The sequence below is a fragment of the Pelobates fuscus genome, chromosome 1 (genome assembly GCF_036172605.1).
Source record: "Pelobates fuscus isolate aPelFus1 chromosome 1, aPelFus1.pri, whole genome shotgun sequence".
NCBI classification, from domain to species: domain Eukaryota; kingdom Metazoa; phylum Chordata; class Amphibia; order Anura; family Pelobatidae; genus Pelobates; species Pelobates fuscus.
The window spans coordinates 434240115-434264507 of NC_086317.1; the positions used below are offsets into that span (position 1 = coordinate 434240115).

General features: G+C 38.7%; 1 protein-coding gene across 1 annotated transcript; it reads right to left on the reverse strand.

The window, feature by feature from the left end:
• Nucleotides 1-1117: 1117 nt before the first annotated feature.
• MEDAG (mesenteric estrogen dependent adipogenesis) lies at nucleotides 1118-21924 on the reverse strand. Its single transcript, XM_063429449.1, has 5 exons — nucleotides 21513-21924; nucleotides 12858-12964; nucleotides 6367-6479; nucleotides 3108-3393; nucleotides 1118-1549 (listed from the first exon to the last, which is right to left on the reverse strand). Exons 1-5 carry the CDS (start codon nucleotides 21794-21796, stop codon nucleotides 1476-1478), a joined length of 864 nt encoding a protein of 287 aa, XP_063285519.1. The 5' UTR covers nucleotides 21797-21924; the 3' UTR covers nucleotides 1118-1475.
• Between the last annotated feature and the right edge of the window lie 2469 nt (nucleotides 21925-24393).

Genomic DNA, 24393 nt, shown 5'->3' on the forward strand with positions numbered 1-24393 from the left:
TTACTCATGATAAACTGCACTGGTACCTATAAAAACAGCTGTAAATAAAAGTTTAATGGAAATTGTGGTGATAAATATACATTTCTTCTTAAGCATCCTGTGTGTGTACACTGAGCCATAATAAACCATAACACTATAGGTTGAGTTGTTTATGAATGTCTATATATGTAAGGGCATTTGTTTTCTGTATCATATATTATTTGATTATATTATTAAAGGGTTCCTTTAATCTTGGGCAGCATCAGTCTGGCTGGTGGGAGTTACCCTGACAGCCAGCAGTTGCCTCCATTAATTCGTCTCTTCTCAAAGGAGCAAGTGGGACAGGTTTATGTTGTTTGTGTTTGCTCAGCTCCTTTGCCGGCATAGAAATATCCAGAGGGGCTTAAATAAAATGATAGCAACTACAAATTGCAGCATGCTTCCTAAGACTGAAACTCAACCTCTTTTCCACAGACAGGGACAATCATGTTCCAGTGCTGCCCTAAGATTAGGGTCTCTAAACCGCACGGCAACTGCCAAACTGTGCATTATGGAAAATAATGCACAGGGGACTTCCTCCATAGCCAAGTACTGAGTTTGCAAACATGATCTGCCTGCTGGAATAATAAATACATATAATTTATATATGCTTCAGTATTAAGAAGCAGCGTGTAACAGCTTGTTTTTTGTACTCCTCATGAAATATTAAAAACAAACCTTTTCTTCTGTTCCGACAATATTAGTGAACAACAAAACAGGTTATCCACTAATGACTGTTAGAACTTTAGTGATGGTAAAACTATACATTGTTCTCTTGTATGAATATCTGTCCAAGTAAAAACAAGTGCTTATGTTGCACAGCTATTGAAATAAAAGTATGCAAATACATGTTTTAATTTATGGAGTTAAAGGTTCTTTGAGCTGTCTATCATTTGAGCTAATGGATCTTCACTGATGATATTATGAAATATTCTGGTTCAGAAAGATGCACTACTTTATCATATTGAACTGATGTACAGCTAACTAGCCACATTGTGGATACAGTAAGTATTTGGCTCCGTATTACAGTACTGAAATTAAAATTAAACAATGACTGTTAGTGTAATTTGTGTTACGTCCAAAAACAAATGTGTTATATGTAGGCCCTCTCAGTTAAATGACCAAAAGTGGTCAGTCAGTCAACTGGTTTTGGGCAGCAGTGTGCTGTTATCCAGTTCATCACGAGACATAAAACAAATAGTACACAGGTAAATAGAAATAGAATGCTGAAGCGCAGAACTTAAATAACAAAACATGCCTTTATCTGATTTTTAAAAATTGTCTGTATTGTTTATGACGTTAGTGATGTTAAAACTATATACTGTTTTTGTTCTACGAAATTTTGTTCATTGTAAAAAAAAAGTGCTTTTTGTTGTTAAATTATGGCTATTCCAACTGTACCCCAACATATATAAGAGCAGCTGTTGAAATAAATGTATACAAACAAATATGTTAATTTATGTAGTTAAAGGTGTTGTTGGCTCTTCCAACTGTCCATCATTTGAGCTAAATGGATCTTCAGTGATGACATCTAAAAATATGAAAACAAAAACTATAGTTACTAATCATGTTACAATATATATTAACTACATTAAAGTGACACTAAAGTCACTAGAATCATTACAGCTTAATGTAGTGGTTCTGGTGTTAATAGCATGCCTATGCTGGCTCAGTAATGTAAATGCTGCCTTTACAGAGAAAATGCAGCATTTACATTGTTGCCTAGTAACAAATCTAGTGGCAGTCACTCAGACAGCCACTAGAGGGACTTCCTGGTTAGGTCCTGCAGTCTATGCAAGACTCACGTTCAAAATCTCCATGCTCTGCATGGAGACGTTGAACGCACCTGATAAGAGATCACTATATATAGGGTGAGATAGAGGCAAAAAATATGCCTACAAAATTCAAAGTATCACAAAAAAAGAAATTAGACCTGTGCTGCAGAAACTCCACACTGTAGTCCCAACAGTGTATTTACAACACACAATAAACAAACAAGAGTCCTGCACATCCAGTATAAGTGTGCACACCCAGGTGTTACCACAGTTTATTTGAGGACAAAATTGAAACAGCAAACGTTTCGGGGAGCAGCCCTTTCTCAATGCTAATGTAAATGTAAATTAGCATTGAGAAAGGGCTGCTGCCCGTAACGTTTGCTGTTTGAATTTTGTCAGATTGTGCAGGTAAGACCAAGCAGTTCCTAAAGTTACACATATATCTGCTGCTGTTCACACTCAAAAGAGTTTTTTTTTTAAAATGTATTTTATTAAAATGGACACTCTGGGAACCAATACAACTTTAATGTTTTCAAAAGGTTTTGGACTCATTATTTTGCTATATGTTTGCAAGTTCAAATTTTAGATTTTTAGCATACAAACACAAATTGTTATTTTTTTCAGAATGCTAAACCATAAGCCAGGCTCCTTAGCAACTTCCCCTTACTTTAGAAAAATACTTCCTTATCAAATGTATGAACATTATACTGAATGATCTGAATTACAGAGCAGCCTGCATTAGAAGGAAAGGTTCATCCTAGTAAGGATATCACTACCTGTTTATAGTTTCTTTGACTGTCTGCAGCCAGGTTGTGAATTAAAAACAGATCACTAAGTATTGTCAGAGGCTAAGCTGTGTACATGTTTAATCAGGAAGTATTTCTGGCAGGAGGTATTCCAAACCTATAAAGATTTGTTTTTATTTAAAACAGCATAGTAAAAGGGTCAACTGCATTAAAGTTGTATTGATGCACTGAGTGTCTCTTAAAGGGGGTTCTTTGGAACCTGGGACATAGAGAAGCATCTCAAAGAACAAAGGTCTTGATTTTATAAGCTTCCAAATGAGTCCATACTGTTCGAAAGCCTTAATTTGTCTATACAAGTCATCATTAGCATTTACAGAACTTTTGTAGATAAACCATTTTGAAATTTTCTTATAATTCATTAGGAAATCTTATTAAATCAAGGCCATATTTCTTTATTTTGGGTCTGTTCCCGCTACAGGTTGCTTATTGCAGTCATTGTCCATTGGTAAAAATGCTTGCCTTTGTTAGAGGCTTTGATAACCCCATTATTGCATTATATAAGACTTACCTAGAGAAAATACACTGAGTCTGCGATCAGCACTGCTTCCCATTCGGATCAGAGGGTTGGACATTTTGGAAAGGAACATTTTAACTTTCTCTTTTTTTGCAGGTGCTCTACAGTACAAGTTGAGAATGTTCCCATTCACTTGGCATGTTTTCTTGCTGAGGCCCAGTAGGTGAAAAATATCTATAAAAACATCTACTTTGAATGCATACAAAAAACTCAAGTTGTCATCCAACAATTCGAACCGTTCTTTTAAGAGATAGTCTTGAACAACTTTTTGGAATTCAAACTGGGGGGGAAAAAAAGGATCACAAAAATTAGAGTTACTTATATATTTTTATTTTGACTTTAAACAACAATGTTCTTCAAAATTAATTTCATGTTCTGAGACGCCTCCATTAAATCTAGCTCAGTATTACTCAGTCCTTTCCAAAACATCCCCTTATCGACATCCAACTGAAGACTTGACCTACCTACATTGAAAACCTACATTGTACTATTTTATTTAATAGTATGTGTTCATCATCCTGCCATGCTACCAAGTTTCTGTATCTGAACCTTTTTGAATTTTTTTTTTTTTTTTTTTTTTCAATATTTATTTATTGTTTTTTTTCCCCCCAAAAAAAGTTACATATACAGACAAAACGATTTAGGCATTAAACTCGTATTAATTTTACAATATGGAAAATCTTTATAATTTCTTTAACAAAGACATTCTTATTCACTATTTACGAATAGCCTAAAAGGACAAAAGACTAATCTTTCAAAATACATTGCAGACCAAGAGTTTCTCAAAAGGGTTCTTCTATTAAATATATGTAAAATTTCTATTCTTTTGCAAGAAGTATAACCTCTCAATTAACACAATACTATATATCTCCTATCCATCGATCATAATCATTTTTTTTTTTTTTTTTTAGATTGTTGGGGACTAAAGTTTGGCAGATCCCTTTCCATACGGAATTGGATTTTTAACTGGTATAGATAGTGCTTTTTTAGAAAGGGGATACTAGATTTCCAATTTCTGGCAATCATTATTTTTGCCGCAACAAAGCAATGAATTGCCAAACATCTGTTTTCTTTTGAAAATACATTCAAATTAATATCCAATAACACAGGTTCTGGACCCCACTTCACCTTTATCTTGGATAGGGCCTCAAATTTATCAAATACCCATTTCCATAATTCTTTAACAATTGGGCATAACCACCAGATATGTAAGAACGTGCCTGCAGGATTTCCACATCTCCAACAATTTGGGATATAATTTGAGTAAACTTTGGATAATCTAACAGGGACTAAATACCACTTATACATAATCTTAAATTGACATTCGATCAGACCGAGACAATGTGTATTTTTATATAATAATTGTAACGAGTTATGGTTTTTTATATTATGTTTTTTTATTTGTTTTTTTTTATTATTTTTTTATTATGGTTTTTTATTTGGCCTTTTTTGGGGCTGAAAAAAGAAGATTTTAGAAGAAAGAAAACATGGAATGGTAAGTTATTATTTTTTTTACAGGTTCTTAGTTAAAGGTCCCCCCCTCATTATTTTTACGGTGAGGGGGGTAGGTAGGGGATCATTTTTTTTGGGGGGGGGAGGGGGTGACTAGGGGTTTGAGGACCCCAAGTCACCTGGGAGGGGACGGGACATTTTTTTTAGGGCCCCCACCCGGCGCTCAGGGGTGGGGGCCGGGGGGGGAGGACAATAGGTCCCCCCCTATTGGTATTTAGGGCCCCCACCCACCGCTCAGGGGTGGGGGCCAGGGGTGAGGACATTAGGTCCCCCCCCTTTATTAGTATTTAGGGCCCCCACCTGCCGCTCAGGGGTGGGGGCCAGTGGGGAGGACATTAGGTCCCCCCCTTATTATAATTTAGGGCCCCCACCCGCCGCTCAGGGGTGGGGGCCAGGGGGGAGGACATTAGGTCCCCCCCTTATTATAATTTAGGGCCCCCACCCTCCGCTCAGGGGTGGGGGCTCGGGAAGGGGGACCTTTTTTTTTTTTAACAGTGAGCAGCCACAGGCTGCTCACTGTTTAATAGACATGCCCCTACTACTCGCTATATAGCGAGTAGGGGCATAATTTACTAATACTAAGTAATCTTTACTTAGTATTAGTAAATTTGGCTGAAAGACCAATTTAGGTCTTTCAGCCTTTTAGTAGATAGCTCCCTAATACCGTGGGAATTAGGAAGTTATCTACTTATTCATTCCTGTCATTACACTGACTGGCCAAGTAACTTACATTTTATATGAATGTATGTTACTTGATTGTTGTAAGTGTTGCAAATGCTTACAGGTGAATCCTGGCTATGTTTGTACACTTTTTATTTAAAATTGTATACAATGTAACATTTTTCTTCTTTCAATGGGTAAGTATATTAGTACATAGGCAATACTGTGCTTCGGAACTTCGGCACTTCGGAACTTCGGCAACTTCGGCACTTCGGCACTTCGATACTTCGGAAATTAGGTAATTTCAGAACTTCGGGACCTCGGCTATTTGGCACTTCATCAATTCGGACATTCGGAAGTACCCGAATGTCCAAATTGCCCGAAATTCGTCCAAATTTATATTCGGACCGAAACGAATTGCACATGTTTGCTTCATTATTAAAAGTTTTGCTGAATATTTGCAGTTTATAAGTAACCACTCATGTTTCTAATATATGTGCAATAAATATGCATGAATCTCAAAATAATTAAATGCTTTTGCTCCAGCCACAATAATGTTTATACTTTGTTTCTTTTAGGGGAAAATGCAGATATATGAAAAATATAAACTATTTCACTTACCCATGTAATTCATACCTCCCAAGTGTCCCTATTTAGGAGGGACACTCCCTATTTTGGGTCCAAATCTCTCTGTCTCTCTTTTATAGGAGCTCCATATTGTTGGTGTGTCTGAGTATATAACAGAGCTCACAGCAATAAGACTCAATAAAAACACAATAAATATGTTTAGAAATCAGACTGTGTGTAAATAAGATATGTTGTTCTTGTTCTAAATTGCATTTAAGTTGCATAAATTGTTATTAGTAAGTCACCTAAAACTTCTTAGAAGAACCCAACCCAAACCTCCCGCTTACACCCATATTATTAAAGTGTCCCTCTTCGTCCAATTAAAATGTTAGGAGGCGTGGTAATGATTCATGGAAAAAAAATATACCGACCATGCTTGCAATGTTGGAAAAGTTGCACAGACTAGTTACAGAAATAACTTGACAAATGTCCACTGTAATCTAATTTTACTCACCTGTAGTTGGTAGTTCTCTCCCATGACTGAAGATATTACATCATTCATGCCACCTTCCAATTGAGCTCTCATTTGTGGATGGCGGGTATTTACAATAAAGGCAAATGTTCTTTCTGGGAAGAAAAACAACATTTTACTAATGTAAAAAAACTGTAACTTTGACTATATGACATTAGAGGGTTACTCTAAGCACCATCATCACTTCAGTAGTAAAAAGGAAAAAACGGAGTAAACCGCACCAAAAATGTATGTACAGAATGTGACAGCAAGGGTGCATAATTTGTTATTGCACTATGGAATATTGTCCTTTAATGTAATTTGTGTAGTGCAGAGATAATCTGCTTGCCTAGTAGAGTTGGTATTGTCAATGTCAAAATGAGTTAATTTGATTGTGTGGAAGGTTTATAGCCTAAATTCCTTTTGAAGCTGGGACCCCCAGAGAGGTCAGATGACAGAAGGGGTGATGTAACTTGCATAGTAATGTGGAAGCTAGGTGTGAGATTCTACACCTGAAAAGCCTGACTCCTGGCTTCAGGCATATGGCATGTACCTCCTAATTGATGAGTCAATTGCTTTGATATGTTAATGGAATTCTCCTTGTTCCAGTATCATATCCAAAAGAAAAAACATTCATATTTACCCACAGAATAATAATTAAGCCCTTTTTGTTATATTTGGAATGTGACCAGCGCCATCTTCTAAACAAGTCCAAACATGATTGGCATAATTTAACCTTAGGGGAAGGAATTGGGATGTTCGCCATATTGGGTCGCAAGTACGGTGTATGACATATCTATAGAATGGGGAAAAAATAACAAATTCGGAGATGCAATTATTATTTCTGTGGCACGTTCATAAGAGAAGATAGAACCAAATCTTTCCATTTGGATTGATGTTGGTCTGGAAATCAAAGGGGGTGGTCCCTCATTATCTCTATAGATACGCCTTTACTCCACCTCTAGACCAGGCGTGTTAATCCACAGGGTATATATCCAATGATACTGAAATGTCTTGGTACTTGCTTAAGGCCAGAATCTAATTCTAAGTGAGTCACCATCTTTCCTACCAGAGACCCCCTGGGGCAGAAGTATTTACTTTGAAGAGCTGAGTAAGTGATTATGACTTTCTGTTATTTCATCCCTTTTGTTTTTATCTGTTGTTGGTGTAAATAATTTTGATTGTCATCTATATTTTTGTATGTACTGTGACTATTTTTTTTTTGCTCATTATAAATATTCCTTTATTAAGTTCTGCCTTTGTCTGGTAAAGCATCACGTTACCTGAAGAGACTAATTAGTATTTTGCAATTGCTTAGATATTGTGCTAAGTTGTATTTGGTGAGTTTTTATAAATTGTCTTGGTGGTGGCAGCGTTAAAATAGTAATAGTTATATTATGTTTAAGTGTGGGTGGTATTAAAGGGAGATTTTCTCATTATTTCCGGTCTAGTGCAGACAAATAGTGAACTCTAACCCTTTCGCCACCACAACAACGTCACGCACACTCTTGGAGTAGGGTGCGTTCGTGACACAGAATATTATACGTACATAGGTCTTCAAGGAGTTATACATAATTGACCTCTTTCCAGATATATATTGTTGCCTCAATGACATGCTGCAAAGTGTTGCTGTCGCCCATTTTAGACAGACTACATGGGAGCTGCCTGCTCAAACGTCACAGAGGAACAACAGGATGGAGAGTAAAGCCGTGCTTGGTGGGGGGGGGGGGGCGGGATAACCCCCACTGTCCGGGAGGGGGGAGTACGGAGCTCTGCCCCACACAGGAGGATCCGTGCAGCCTCGGCTGGGGAGATCGACCACATCTCCCGCCAAGGTGCCACACAGGGCCGCAACCAGTCGGAGGACGCAGCTGTTCCACAACAGTATTAGTGGAACCCGAAACAAACGTGGATGTAGCCCATATGGTGCCAGAGGTTTGCGTCTGTTGCACAATGTCAATTGACAAGGTATTAAAGTCCCTTAAAGCTCATAAACATCAGGATTAATCAGGAGCTGAAGCCCACTGCGTCCTCTCAGCATGGTGTCCAGGCCCTGCCCCCTTTAAGTGGATATTTATCAGAGATAATAATTATTCTGAAAAGGACTTTAGAATTTATATTACAAACAATTGATCCCAGAAATATTTGCATAATTATTTAGAGTGGGCATGTCATACGAAATAATGTTTTACTGATGCACTGTCTTAGTTAAACTTATGGACAGGTTGTGAGATATTTTTTACCAAAGGTTTGGTTTTGATTTAGAGAATGACCTACACACACTTCCTAAATAGCTCTGGTCAAGATACCTGTGTGCAGATGTTTCTGGATCTTAACTCATGTTTTTTGTTTTTTTTTCGTGTGCATACGAACTCCTTATAGATTTTCAATACAAATACAATCACATGTATATCCTGAAAAGCAAATTGTCAGCTATAATGCGATAGCATTCTATTAAAAATATACAAACATGATTATTACTGCATAGCAAACATGCCTTACAAAAAATGAGAACCTGTTTGTTTGCCTAGCAGGCATGCTGAATATGTATGAATATGTGCAGTTACAAACTCACAATATACCTATTGTTAAGAATTTGATGCATACAAAATACATCATGGTTTCTTCTCTTTTTTCAAACCTGTGTAACAACTTTTTGTCCCTCCAAACCATTCCCCAAATACCAGGTCTTTTTATACAATGTGTTTACAAAACAATTTCAACAAGGATTAAATGGAATGAGTATACAAGTTATGTCATACATGTACAGACTGATATAAATGACAACCATGCTCAGCGCAAGCTACATTAAGGGATTATGATATGTAAGGGATGAGAACGTACTGAGTTGGGGCCATCAAACTGGATCTAATGAGGCATTGGTGGGAGTAAAAAAACTGAATACAATGACCTCATAAATCATGTTTATCCTATTGTTATGCATGGCACAGGGAGTTTTAGTAAACTAAGCAATGCATTAAAACCAAGGCAGATGCAATTTCTTTTGCATTAAACTGAGAAATTAGTAAACATTTTACCCATGAATGTCAAGAGAGTCCAGGACAATTTTCCAGGATATTTGGAAGGCAAGAGACAAGGAGGAACCTGGAAATCACAGCTGAGAAACATATTTCTAAGTGATCTATTATCTCACGGGGTCAACCAAATTGCTTTCTTCTAGACTTCCTATAGTTACACCACTGAAAGTATTATGGGTTATTGTGGGTTATGTACACCCAGAGCCACGCAGAAACCAGTAAGTGCAAAATGTTGCCCAGATCACTAGGTTACATCGCATGAGGCAAGATCTTCGCTCACGAGCTGGGCCCTCTTTACCTTTTGTATTGATCTGTTTATATTGTGTAGTCTGCAGAACATGTTATTGATGCCAATAGTAATAAAGAAAATGGATGATAGAGCACAGTACAACAATAGTGATGTCCCGAACGGTTCGCTGGCGAATAGTTCCTGGCGAACGTAGCTTGTTCGCGTTCGCTACGGATGGCGAATATATGCGATGTTCAGTCCGCCCCCTTTTCGTCATCATTGAGTAAACTTTGACCCTGTACCTCACAGTCAGCAGACACATTCCAGCCAATCAGCAGCAGACCCTCCCAGACCCTCCCACCTCCTGGACAGCATCCATTTTAGATTCATTCTGAAATTGCATTCTTTTTTTTTATTATTATTTTTTTTTCTTTTTTTTAGACAGAAGTGTGTTATATTTGAGCATGCTAGGCTGAACGTGCGTATATCATGGCTAGTTGCACTGAGGGTGAGAGTATATAGCAGTACATTGTTGTGAAAGATGGCTGTCATGTTTAGGGTGTAGCTTGCACGTTATCAACTGTGCATTTATATCAGCAGCTCCACCACTAGTTATAAATCAAGTGTGAGTCACCCCATGAGATGAGACTAGTGAATAACATAATACATGAACGGTTAAGGTAAAGGCATGTAAGGAACTACGACAATAAACTCTTTAGGAAGTGAAATAATGACATGTTTAAACGCTTGCTACTTTACGATTAGTTAATGTGCAGAGAGCAGTTCATGTGATCAAAGGCATGGTGTGGAGGATCGGCTAAAGTGGGACATGCTTGGCAGGCTGCTGTTTACTGCTTGTGCTCATCCGATCCCTTCTGGGCACCAGGTGCAGACCCTGGGAGTCCCTGATACCTGGAACAACAAAGGCAAGTCTCGGCTGAGTGCCGGGTTCACGTCTTGAGGTGGTGGAAGCTTGTTTTGTCGGGTGGTCGGATCTGTCCCGGTGGTGCTTCACGTCCGGTGCGGGATTGTGGTGGCTTAAGGTGGAGGCGAGTGCTTGACGTGGGGCAGGCTCTGCATTTCTGTTTGTGCCTCCGGTCCCGTCTTCGACGCCTTTTGCGTTGGTGGATTTTAATAGGGACTGCTTCGCTTAGCTGTGGTGGAGCTTGTTGGGGCTGTGGTGGAGCTTGTTGGGGCTTCCTGCTTGTTATTTGCTTCCAAAATTGATTAAAGAGTCTGTCCAGCTTAGACTCAATATCCTGCCATTCTTTGCTGGTACCAGGAGGACACACGGCTGCCGCCATATTGGGAGAGTTGCAGATGAGTATGTCAGCCTGGTGCTCTGTGCGTCCATTAGCTACAGACAGCCTCTCAGGGCTGGACCAGGATAACCCCCACTGGTCCGAGGGGGGGGAGGGGGGGAATGGAGCTCCTGCCGGGAAGTAGCTGCTCCTGGGCATCCCAGGATCGGGAGATCGGCCGCCTCTCCCGCCCGGTGAGCACCAGGCCTCACTTGCCACGCGGAGGTAAGTAAGACTTTGTCGAGTTGCTGACCACTATTAAGCATGTCGGGTCGGTCAGGTAGGAGCAACATTGCTGGGTCAAATTCGCTTGTTAATAGCTGCTTAAAGTGAGATATTGAGGGAGCTCACACGAAGAGCGTCCTTCCTCCATGACAGCTAGGCCCCGCCCCCCGGAAGCTGCATTCTTAGCGAGAGGAGGGACAGTGTAGCTGCTGCTGATTTAATAGGGAAATCGATAGCTAGGCTAGTGTATTCAGTGTCCACTACAGTTCTGAAGGACTCATCTGATCTCTGCTGTAAGGACAGCACCCCAAAAAGCCCATTTTAGGGCTAGAACATCAGTCTGCTTTTTTTTTCCCTCATATCTGGTGTCACAATAGCTTGCATTTAAAAAAAACAAAAACTTTTTTGACCGTAATATAATAGCAGTCAGTTTCCTTCACACGTGTGTGTTTCAGGGCCGCCAGGGCACAATGTCACACCAGTGCAACTCATATCTGGTGTAACACTCGTGTACATTTAAAAAAAAATAATTTTTGACTGTAATAGATTGAATAGCAGTTAGTTGTCTGCAAGCGTGTGTGTCAGGCTTACAGTGTCTACTCTGCCAACTTCTGCCAGTGCACAGTGCCACTCATATCTGTTGTCACAGTAGCTTGCACGCATAGTACCACTAATCGAAAAAAAAAATGACAGAGAGAGTCAGGCCACCCCGCAGGGGCCGTCGTGGTCGTGGTGCTGTGATTCCCTTTGGCCCTAGAATAATGCCCAGTGTTCAGAGGCCACGTACCCTGAACTCGAAAAGTTCTGAGGACATAGTTGACTGGCTAACACAGGACACCCAATCTTCTACAGCTTCTGCTCGGAACCTTGACGCACCATCCTCCTCCAGCTTAGCTTCGGGCACCTCTCAAGTTACCACCTGCCCGCCTGCCGCCACCACCAACACTAGCACCACAGCCGCTTCACTTGATCTGTCAGAGGAGTTATTTACACATCAGTTGGAAGAAATGAGTGATGTGCAACCATTATTGCCAGAGGATGTAGATAACAGGGATATGTCTCAGTCAGGCAGCATTACACACATGGACGTACGGTGTGATGATGATGATGTTGTCATCAGTGAGGACAAGGAACGGAGCATGGCTAGCTTGGTATCCAACATGGTGCAATTGGGGAGTTTGCGGTTGTGCAAATGGACTGTTTGCGGTTGTTTGCGGTGCGTTAAACGGGGAGTTTGGTCTGTCACTGTGAAGCGGGCGTAACCTTTACACTACCTGATCGATACAACATCATACCTGATGTTTTAAAGCACTTTATTCCAAACAACTTAGGAATGTTAGGTGATTTATGCCCTTTATGGATTAAAACCAGACTCTGCATCAACAATGTAATTTTCCATGGGAGTTTTGCCATGGATCCCCCTCCGGCATGCCACAGTCCAGGTGTTAGTCCCCTTGAAACAACTTTTCCATCACTATTGTGGCCAGAAAGAGTCCCTGTGGGTTTTAAAATTTGCCTGCGTATTGAAGTCTATGGCGGTTCGCCCGGTTCGCCCGTTCTCGAACATTTGCGGAAGTTCGCGTTCGCCACTCGCAAACGGAAAATTTTATGTTTGCGACATCACTATACAAGAACATAATTCCTTACAGCCAATCCCTTGCTTTCTAATTAAAGAATTAGGCTGCATTGTGTATTTCTTACCAGAATCAGTGTTGACCTTTCGTGTGTTGATTATGAACAGCATTGGTTTTGCAAGGATTGTTTCCCGATAGTCTTTATAGTCATGGTGGCTCTCAAGCTTTACTTTCCTAAAACAAAAACAAAAAAAGACATGTAAGAAAAATACACAATGTGTTTAACATATACTACAAACAGAAATAAACAGCCTCAATAGGGGAACTTATCAAAGTGTCGTGTTCTGGAAAAGGGTGTATTACCTATTCATTTTAATATATATTTTTTGTTTTATTGTTATTTTTCTCCTTTTTTGCTTCCCTTTTTTAAGTTTATTGTTATTTGCATAATATTTTTTTTAAATTCTAGTATTTTCAGTATTCACTATGGAAACCAGTGGAATTAATATGCACATGGTGCAAATGGCAACTTCCCATTTTTTACATTTTTGCACCACTTTTCAAAATAGACACATTCATAAATCTCATCCAGCAATGTCCAAGATAGTGGAATAATCCTGATAAAATGCTCACTGTAAGAATAAAAGTAATAAAAAAAAAAAAAAAATCACCCATTATAATCCTAAAAAATAAAAGTAGACTTTATTGTATTCTAAAACATCTTACAAAGAGATTAAAATAAAACTAAGAAAACTCAAAGACTAATAAAATAAGCAATGTAATGAGCAGAAATACAGAGATTTTACATCACACAATGGGGATTGTTTCTTTGTGACCTTATTTTCCTACTGTTAACCCTTCAATCCACCCAGGAATATATAAAAGGTCCAGTTAGGAAAACACCCGCATCAATATGAAATGCCCTTTAAAATGCAGAGGACATACATGGAGACCACTATTAAAACAAAGAATAAACATAACAGATTGTATATTTTAAACAAGAACAAACAATGTGTTTTGTTTTGTTTTTTGTGTTATTTCTTGGTCCACTTTTTTTTTAATTTATTTTTTTAAGAAAGTCTTTCTGGCATATTGGATATGTTTCACTGAAAACATTAGAAACAATTCTAAGGCTCTTTTTAAAATTTATATATATTTGCTTTCTATCCCTAAAATAAATAGATAAATTGTGGGGAAAATGAAAATTAGGGGTTATCCTAGTGAACTAAGAGTTTGTTAACATAGATATTTTTGTATGTTAGAAGGTGATAGATAACAAAATGTCTAGTGAGGTACAAAGGCAAAGTTAATAACTTTGTTTTACAAAGTTAAAGGCTGTAGTGACCTCATTCTAACAGAGACTGGTCATTAGGGAAAACTGCACATAATCCTAAACCTGAGTCTTAGCTAGTTACAGAATGTCCATATAAGTTCATCAGTGATGTCAATTAGAACTCCTGGGATAGGGCATTTAAATGTAACATATGTTAATAAGACTGGAGATTGTTAATCTTATCAATAAATATATAATTACACACCCATAATTTAATGTATTCATTTTTAGGTACATTGACAAAACACCACATTTGCCATAACAAATTTAGCCACATGAATTGTACTTAATCAGTTATTTATAAAACTTGGATTTGTCCAGAATTTACCACGGAGCATCATGGGCCAAATTAGTAAAGTTGGAGAGTTAACTTTACCAAATTATAATTTTTTTTAATTTCAGTATTTTTTTTTTTTAATCCCCTGGCATTCTGAATAACCTTCAAAACAGACTTTTGGTTGTTAAAGTGAATGCCATTCAGTCACCATTCGGCATTTAGTAATCAGACATAATAGCCTGTTTGGTTGTACAAAGATTAACAAGGATTTGTTATCTCCAGCTAGTTGAATAAAAAACATGAAGAAAATGAGAAACAAGAATAAATAAAATATTTATTTTAGAAAAAAATACTTTTTGCTTTTATTTGGATTAACACCTAGTATTTTGTTCTTATGTATACAAGCAATACAAGATGAAAGCGATTCAACACCATATCTAGGTATCTCATGTAATTAAGTAATAGGTTGAAAAATAGTACATATATACCAAACTCCACAGCTTTCCACCTTCCACCTAAAATTCATGTTTTAAACCATATATATGGTTATATATTTACTATTTTCAATACCTAGTATCTTTTCACAGCCCATGACATAGATATATGTTATTTAGAGCTGCATCTAACTATAAATACCAATTGCATTCAAAGAATATTAATTATAAAAAGGGGAAAGATATATAGTAAGTCCATAGTAAAGACAAAAAAGGAATTGGGAGCACACCCGGAACATGCATTTTGTCCTTCTTTTTTCTCTTTACTTTATGTAAGTTTAGAATCCAGACTAGATTCCTTTGGGGTTAAGCACCCAGCACAGCCCTGAGCTTCAGAGGCCACTTTGGAGGTGACCACAGGTATATATTTGAGGAGTTTTTGAATAGTAATGTCACTTGAATTATAACGTTCATTGAGCACATATATAATTTGCATTGGGAGTATATTCATCCAAGCACTATCACTTTAATTGTTTAGCTTTGACAATGTTTTTAATTATTTTTATCACATTCATTTTGCATTTTATATACTCACAATGCTCTTACAATAGATTAATTAAATACACTTTAGCTTATTTAGGACTAGCACTATTTAATTTGTCTCCCACATTTGGAATTAGTGTAGGACCCACCGGTATTGGGGTACTGTGAAGTAGTGGTGGGCTTAATACAATATGGCCATATAGTGGAACCAAATCCCCATATTTGTTTGCTGAGATAGGCATTTTAGTAGCCTTAAGGGATTTAAAAATGCATTTTTATGTCTGTGCTGTAACTTAATCTGTATTATTTAGTAAATCCAAATTACTGAAAACATTGCACCTTTGAAACAAAAATCTGAAGAACCAATTTTTGACCTCCACAAAATGTTAAAAATAAATAGTTTTGTTTAGGTGAAAAATACAGCATAATGGAAGACTTAAGGCACTATCAATGCAACAGGTTATTGTGAAAGATATATTTAAGTACATTCCCTCTTGTTTTTGTCAAAGCTTTTTTCGAGAGGTTTGACAAAAACAAGACTCACCCAGCACACAAATCCCCTTTGGAAACAAGAATGGCTTCACAAAAAACAGGAGGACAATAACTGTAGCTATAGTTATAGTGCCGATCTTGCCCCTTTGTGGTTATCCGGAGATATTTTTGTGTTAATAATATCCCTGTCAGCTTGCTGAACTGCTTTACGTGTCTAAAATCTTTCATTTTTTGACAGTTTATAAAAGTGCAGATTTTAATATTATTATTATTCATAAAGTGCCAACAAATTCTACAGCGCTGTTGAATAGGCAGACTAACAGACAAATGTTTGTATCAAGATGCGTTGGACGAACAGAGACAGAGGGTGATGAGGCCCCTGCTCAAGCTAGCGTAGACTCTAGGGAGAGTGGGGTAAAGTGACACAAGAGGCAAATGTAAGATGTATTTCATATATGGGAAAAGTACATGAAGGCTTAGTTAATATAAATAGGTACTTTTATAAATCCTCAGAGAGAACAGACATGGCAAACATGGTAGTTTAGAGCGCGCATACCTTCATCATCTCTCAATGAGTTCTACTACTACAGCTCATTGAGAAGCTATGTGTGTGTGAGCCCATGAATTAAGCACAGCGACATCTCAATGAGAAGCCAATGATTAGGCTGGCACAGACAATTTTTATTATTAGTATTTATATAGCAACAAAAGAGTCTGCAGTGCTTTACAGTTATAAAATGGGGATATTTGAAATAAGCTGGTTCGAGCAGTGCCCTCAACAATCTCGGTTCCTGTGCATCTGTACGTCCAACTTGTCTTGCAAATACTTGTCTGATAGTCCGTTTGTTGTACAGGGCTCAGGAAATTGCTGACGCTTTATAAATATTAATTTGACAAGTAATTTACATACACAATATAATAGAGACACGGGGTGAAGAAGAAGGCTATGCTCATATACGATTACAATCTATGAGATTAAAAATCTGTGAAAGGGATAAAAGTGAGGACTGACAATGGCTGCAGACACCAGATCTACAGTTTGTGCAAGTTTTTTTTTTATATATATACATATACAAAAAATAATAATATTCAGAAGAAATGGATGTATACTTTTTTGGGGTTATATCTATTAACCCATGAAAAAATTATTTTTTTAGTTTTAATGTTCCTTTAATTCGTTTCTGAAGGGATTTCCCAATCCAGGCTACATTCAACCTATGCCTGTCAAAAACTATTTTATTGCTGATTCAAATCACAGACTGTATGAAATCCATAGCATAAGGTATTCACAGGAACAAACAATATCCCAACAATCTTTGGCAGAGATAAGTAAGTGACTACATAACAAGTATTGTAATTCTACATGTAAAATAACTTGGATTGTTTTCTTTTTTTAAAAAAAATGCATTTGTGAATATGTTATGGATAGAATACTAAAATGTCTTTTTACTATTATACATTTGTATCTTATTTGTGTCACACATTCCCTAATATCCTTGTAAGAGGGTCATAATGTCTTACACATGTGTGCTCAGTAACTATTTCCTCTGTAACAAATTCCTGTGTTAAAAGAACAGCTTCCTTTACTAACTCCCCCCCCCCCCCCACTTCCTTTGTGACAGTTAACAGCTATATGCCACGTGTAACAAAATGGAGAATCACTGAAAGAAACTACTCACTCCCCCCTCCCATCGTGTATCCATCCAAGATGGAGCTGGAATATGGGTGTGAGAACTCTGTAATGATGACATCACATCCTGTAGGGTGGGTTTAGACAAGACCCCTTAGACTGTTAACCAATTGTTGAATGTATACTGTATGTTTAAACTGTGACTCTGTACATTACATATTTTTGCTTTAAGAAGGAGCTCCCACTCAAGGGAATAAAGCATTCCTTGGTTTTTCACTGATCAGAAACTTTGTCTCTGGTGTGAATTACTTCTAGGGAAAGTGTGCAAGCATTAATCAATCAATTTGGAAGGACTAGATAGACAAATAATCAAAGTTTTCTTTGATCTAAAACAATTTGGCGCCCGAACAGGGACTTGAACCCTGGACCCTCAGGCCTCACCCAGGTACTGTATCCTTGTACCTTCCTCCGGATATGAGGTATGCTTTTTAAGTCTCTACACTATATTTAAACCTAAGTGGTCAGCATGCGAGTCATGGAAAATGAATACCCAATCATTACTAAAAACATTAACCCAGACGAAGGCATCCAGGGAACTATACTGGTTATGGGATATATGGTGGGATAGGGCGGTTACAAGCTACCTCTCAGATGACCTTCTAGAATAGAATGGCCTTAGAGATGATTTTGGCCGGAAAAGGGAGAGTATGTAAAATACTCCCAGACACCATGACATGCTGTACCTATATCCCAGATAATACAGGCCCTAATGGTAAGGTAACGTTGGTAATAGAAAAGTTAAAGAGTTTGTCCAATGAACTGAAACAGAATTCTGGGCCCACAGATCCATGGGAAAGATGGTTTGGATGGATGTCTGGATGGCAAGGTGTTCTGGCCCAAATAGGTGTTGCCATTTTAATAACGATAATCATCCTCGCTCTTCTTGTTTGTTGTGTGTTACCTTGTCTTAAGAAATGCCTACAAAAGACAGTTGATCAGACAATTGACCAGACCACCCCGACCTTCCTTCACCAAGAGATTGACGACAGACCGTGATACACCACATACACCCTTACAGTCCCACCGCACTAAATCAACAGCTACTTCCTCTTAAGGACATTCAGGGATAGCGTCTGTCTCTACCGGCAGAAGTCTGTCGCGGGAGAAGTAGTGGACAAGCTGCTATGGGTCACCCGCGCAGTGAAGCGTTCGAGGCCTGTTCAGACAGATGTGCAAGATAGCCTTTTTGTTATTTTTCTATAGGGACAGTATTAGAGTTAGAGATAGTAGTTGTTAGTAAAAAATAGTCATTTTAAGGGGGGACTGTTATGGATAGAATACTAAAATGTCTTTTTACTATTATAAATTTGTATCTTATTTGTGTCACACATTCCCTAATATCCTTGTAAGAGGGTCATAATGTCTTACACATGTGTGCTCAGTAACTATTTCCTCTGTAACAAATTCCTGTGTTAAAAGAACAGCTTCCTTTACTAACTCCCCTCCCCCCCCACTTCCTTTGTGCCAGTTAACAGCTATATGCCACGTGTAACAAAATGGAGAATCACTGAAAGAAACTACTCACTCCCCCCTCCCATCGTTTATCCATCCAAGATGGAGCTGGAATATGGGTGGGAGAACTCTGTAATGATGGCCTCACATCCTGTAGGGTGGGTTTAGACAAGACCGCTTAGACTGTTAACCAATTGTTGAAAGTATACTGTATGTTTAAACTGTGACTCTGTACATGACATATTTTTGCTTTAAGAAGGAGCTCCCACTCCAGGGAAAAAAAGCATTCCTTGGTTTTTCACTGATCAGAAACTTTGTCTCCGGTGTGAATTACTTCTAGGGAAAGCATGCACGCATTAATCAATCAATTTGGAAGGAGTAGATAGACAAATAATCAAAGTTTTCTTTTGAGGCATCACTGTATTCATATCTAGATGATGTAGAACAAAACAATATGCAGGACACTATATGTATATTTTCAGCACAGTTGAAAAAGAATTGACAGCTTATCACCAATCGTCACTCAGGATATCCAGCAGATAAAATCCTTGTGAACCAGCAAATTATATATATATATATATATATGTATATATATATATATATATATATATATATATATATATATATACATAAATTTATTTAAAGGAAAGATAAAAAACACAGAGAAATTAAGTCAAAGTTTTTTAAGACAAAGAAATTACGTGTGCCCTACGCGTTTCGTACAAGCGCTCAGGGACAATAAGTCAAAGTCTGATGGGAGCAACACAGAAACACAGATTTTGACTTATTGAGTCCAGAGCGTGGATGAAACGCGTAGGGCGGACGTAAACTTTATTTCTCTGTGATTTTTATCTTTCATTTCAATTTATTTATGTGTATATATGATCTGCTGGTTCACTATGATTTTATCTGCTGGGTATCCTGACTGATGAGGGCTCCAAGGAGATATTGGTGATAAGCTGTCATTTCTTTTTCATCTTTGCTGTTATCCAGAAGCCTGTGAAGAGTGAAGACACCTATGGTGCATGATTTTGCCTAATATCAATTTACGTTTGGAAATGTGATACTTACCAATTACCATTAAGTTTTATGTAACGGTGTTACACTATTTTGAGTTTTTATTTTTGTAGATTGTGGTGTTTTATATATTTTATGAAGACTAAGAGGAGTCTTTTTGTCTACAATAGAATAAGGGTAATTTTATTTTTATCCTTGTTTTTTTTTTTTTTTACTTGTGTATTTATAGTCTTCCAGTGGGTGTGTTCTAGTGTGTTTTTATTGAAGTCAAGCTGTACCTACAGTATTTTTTTTTTTATTTTTGTATTCATTTATTACTGGCATTCAAAAAGCGCCAACATATTACGCAGCGCTGAAGACAGCATTATTTTTCAAATCAGCCTACATTTTGCCATGGAGTTTTTTAATTCCCTGCAATTCAGAGTGTATCCCACTTGCAATCCTCATAAAGCTCTTTCTCTGTAAAAGTGTACAACGTGCCCTTGTTTTGAAAGAGTTAACTGATTTCTTTCCGTGGTGTACTTTTAATGTAATAAATGACATAATGTAGTTTTAGCAATCCGAGTTTAAAATTGAAGCACTGGTAACAATATATAATGACTCATACAGGCTCCAATATATTTCATTAATAGTCATCTTTTGGTATGCAAACTGCAGTGCAATTAAATCCCATTGTACTTAGCAGACCAAACTTTGGTTAACCAAATAACTCCCTGACAGACGTATTTACTAAAGTGTGAATTGTTATTGATCCAAATGTGTTTATTTGCTAAACACAAACATACATTCAGTAAACTCTGAATATTTGTGAATAGAAAAATCCCAGTGGCAACATTTAGGCTGAAATACCCGATCTGATAAAATTATCCTCCTCCGTTATAGTCTGACTATTTTTTATTTATTTTCCATTTGGATTTCAGTTTTCAATAGTTCAGAGTTTAGTGAATATTAAATACATAGAAAGTTGCAGTGCATTGAGAACCGACGTGCAAATTTAAGACCAAAATAAATAAATTGGGAAAATATCTCCACATTTGAAACCATTGCACCTTTAGTAATCAGAATACTAAGAATGTACCCTGTATAATATCCTAAATGTTCAGAAAACATTTAATGTCATGTACACAACATTATTAACCCTTCTACGTCCTTATCTTCACCCTTTCCATTACACAGACAATATTTTCCATATTTTTTGTAAATTAAGATTTATAGAAAGGAAGTATTAAGGCATCAATGGATTCTGAAAGGAAATACAAATATATTATACTGTTAAAAAAAAATGCCTTCACATGAAAAATACAATACATTTAAAAAAAAAAAAAATAGGAAAAACTGTGATCACAATCTGGAAACAAAACGCAATCCATAAATATTATTTACAAAAATCTAACAATGATAAGAATCCAGCAGTTTAAAGCACATGAAGGATTAACCCTTTCACTACCATATTAGCCCTTGCAGACCCAGTGACCTGCACAATGCAAGTGCGCGCATGCATCTGGCACGTGTTTGCCTGTTTCACTATTTCTTAACCTCCTCACCTCTGGATATAGTTGAATATTTTGCACGGCCGACCGTCTACACTGACTGATTCGTCACTAATTATGTTGTAGCCTCCATTTTGATTGACTGAGATCAGTGTATCGTCCTCCAGCTTTAGGTACTGGGGCTGCAACTCCAGCAGGAGTCTCAGCGGCAAGATGGCCATCTCGCAGTTGGCGGTGCTTGTGGTCTGTAGCATTTCTGAGCTTACAGAGGCCATAGAGATGTTGCTTGGCAGCCTATCCAAAGCCATTCGTCTGTCTTGATTTTCTATTCCAGCCATGATTGCACTTCAGCTCGGCTAACACAGCAGGAAGCGCAGAAGAATAAACTGACTCAGGACAGAAACAAGACTAACGAGTGTGTGTGTGTGCAGAGCAGAGTGCAGGCTGTATGACAGTCACTACAGGGTGGGTCTGCTAACTTGTCCTACAGGGAGGGCCTTCACAGTTGATTTTCTGCATTCCTTGCAGTCAGAAGTGATCTTGGGGGAGAGCTTTACACTCCCTGTCTGACATGGCCAGGTGCCTTTACTGTGAGAACAAAAGTTGTTTATATTATTCGGGCGAGGAGAAAATATATTCTAAATCTGTTAGGCAAATACTGTATAAAACTAAATCCGAGGGTGGACTGGAAGCAGATGAAAAGGACAGAAGTTATTTTGTAGTTTATCACACAGAGAAAATGTTCAATTGCATTTACTCGAATTATACAAGGAGATATATTCATAAGGTGTAGGCAACCTTTGGTACTCTAGATGTTTTTAAACTACATTCCCCATCATTGTTCTTACAGACATAATGCTGGCAAAGCATCATGGGAGATGTAGTACAGAACATTTAGAGTGCTGAAGGTTGCATACCCTAGAAATTATATACTGCCACAAAAAAAATAAATACATATACAAAAATAAATAAGTGATGATATGGCCATTATACGAGTTATTCGCATGTGGGCCATGTCATGTGGTTTGACATAGTACGTTATTAAAGGGCCAGTTAGAACCAAAACAACTTTGATTTATTACAAAGTTAATGGCATACTCTATGCAGCAAAACAATTTTAGCTTAAGTAGGTTGTTTGAGTATAGAACATGCCTCTGCAGTGTTACTGCTGAATTCTCTGCCATTTAGGAGTTAAATCACTTTTGTTTACGCAGCGCTAGCCTCACTTTCCCCAGCTGTGAATCACCACATTTATGACTACAGTACTTGATTCTCACTCAGTTAATTGAACTTTAATCACACACAGAAGCCTGATGCATACTCTAGCAGGTAACTGACAGACTACTTTTTTTTTCAAGTGTGTAGGGAGTCACAGCTAGGGGACTTGGAGCTAGGGATACATAAAGAAAGTAAAGTTAATTCTGAAATGGCAGACAATTGAGCAATTACACTGAAGGGGCATTAGCTTTGCACCAAACCCGCATAATTAAAGGGACACTTCACTTACCAAATAAAAATAAAGCCTGTTTAATTGATATACACCCAATGAAAACATTTAATTCTGCATTTTTAAATTAAGTTATATCTAAAAGGGGGCGGAGCTTAACCGCCGACGAAGATGGCCGGGAACTAGGAGAGCTCCGAGGCGGCATAACACACATCAGCCTACAATAGGAGCAATAAAGCCGGCAAACTAGCCTCAGACCGACCACCGCAACCCTGACCCACACTGGACCGCACTGAAATGGGCGGAGGGAGGAAATAAAAAACCGGAGCGGCCGTGGCTCCGATCTTCAAAGCCAGGTCAGACAAAGAGACACCATGCGCACACAGCCAGCAGGCCTCAGACTCAGACTCTGACACCAGCACAACCAGCCACAAAAGGGAACCATCACCCCCCACAAGAAAAGACCTGAAAGACCTGCTGACAGACATGAAGTCCTTGGTAGCGGATGAGCTCACTAAACATCTAGCCCCGCTCAAAGAAGGACTGGCTGACCTCTCTAAGCGCACACATGCACTAGAAAACAAAATGGCCGAAGTAACCGCCACCACCTCCACCCACGAGGCCTCCCTCCAAGAACTACAGGGGCAAATAGCATACCTGGAAGATATACAAGAAGACCTAAATAACAGATCCAGGCGCAATAACATCCGCATAAGGGGGCTGCCGGAATCCTCAGCACCAGAGGCCCTCACTGCTATGCTCCATGAAGCCTTCAGCAGCTTGCTACCTGATGCCCCACCGTCAGATCTCCTCCTCGACAGGGCGCACAGGGCCCTCCGCCCGCTCTCCACAAACTCCACACAGCCTCGAGACATTATCGTCCGCTGCCATTACTTCCATGTCAAGGAGGCAATTATGCGCGTAACGAGAGAGACCCCACTACAAATAGAAGGTCACACGGTACAACTATACCAAGACCTAGCGCCTACTACCCTTCGCAAACGCAGGGAGCTGAAACCATTGACTCAAGCCCTACTCCTGGGGCCATCCCTTTAAGCTAATGGTGAGACATGACAACCACACATACACGCTGTACAGACCATCGGAAGCCCAAGAATTCGCCGCACAAATAGGCCTCCACGACCTAAGCCTAGACCTGAATGCAGCCTCGCAGCAGCCTGCGACCCAACGCTGAACAAGGGACCAACAGCCACAGAGAGAGCGTGACAGAAGACAGCGCCCCACGCAGTCCCACGCCTGAATCAAAGACCAGTGCCGCAGCCACACCCCGGCCTCACTCACAGCGTCCCCACAACAGCCCTACCCAGCAGAACAGCTCCGGGCCCTCGGAACCGGACACACTGAGTAACGCACCCTGACCAGGGGTCACGAAGAGACCCAACTAGAGACCTAGCCACAAACTTCAAAGAACGAAATGGGATGCCCAGACATCCCGCCTGCTCCTCAGCCTCCAAGAGACGCACAGCG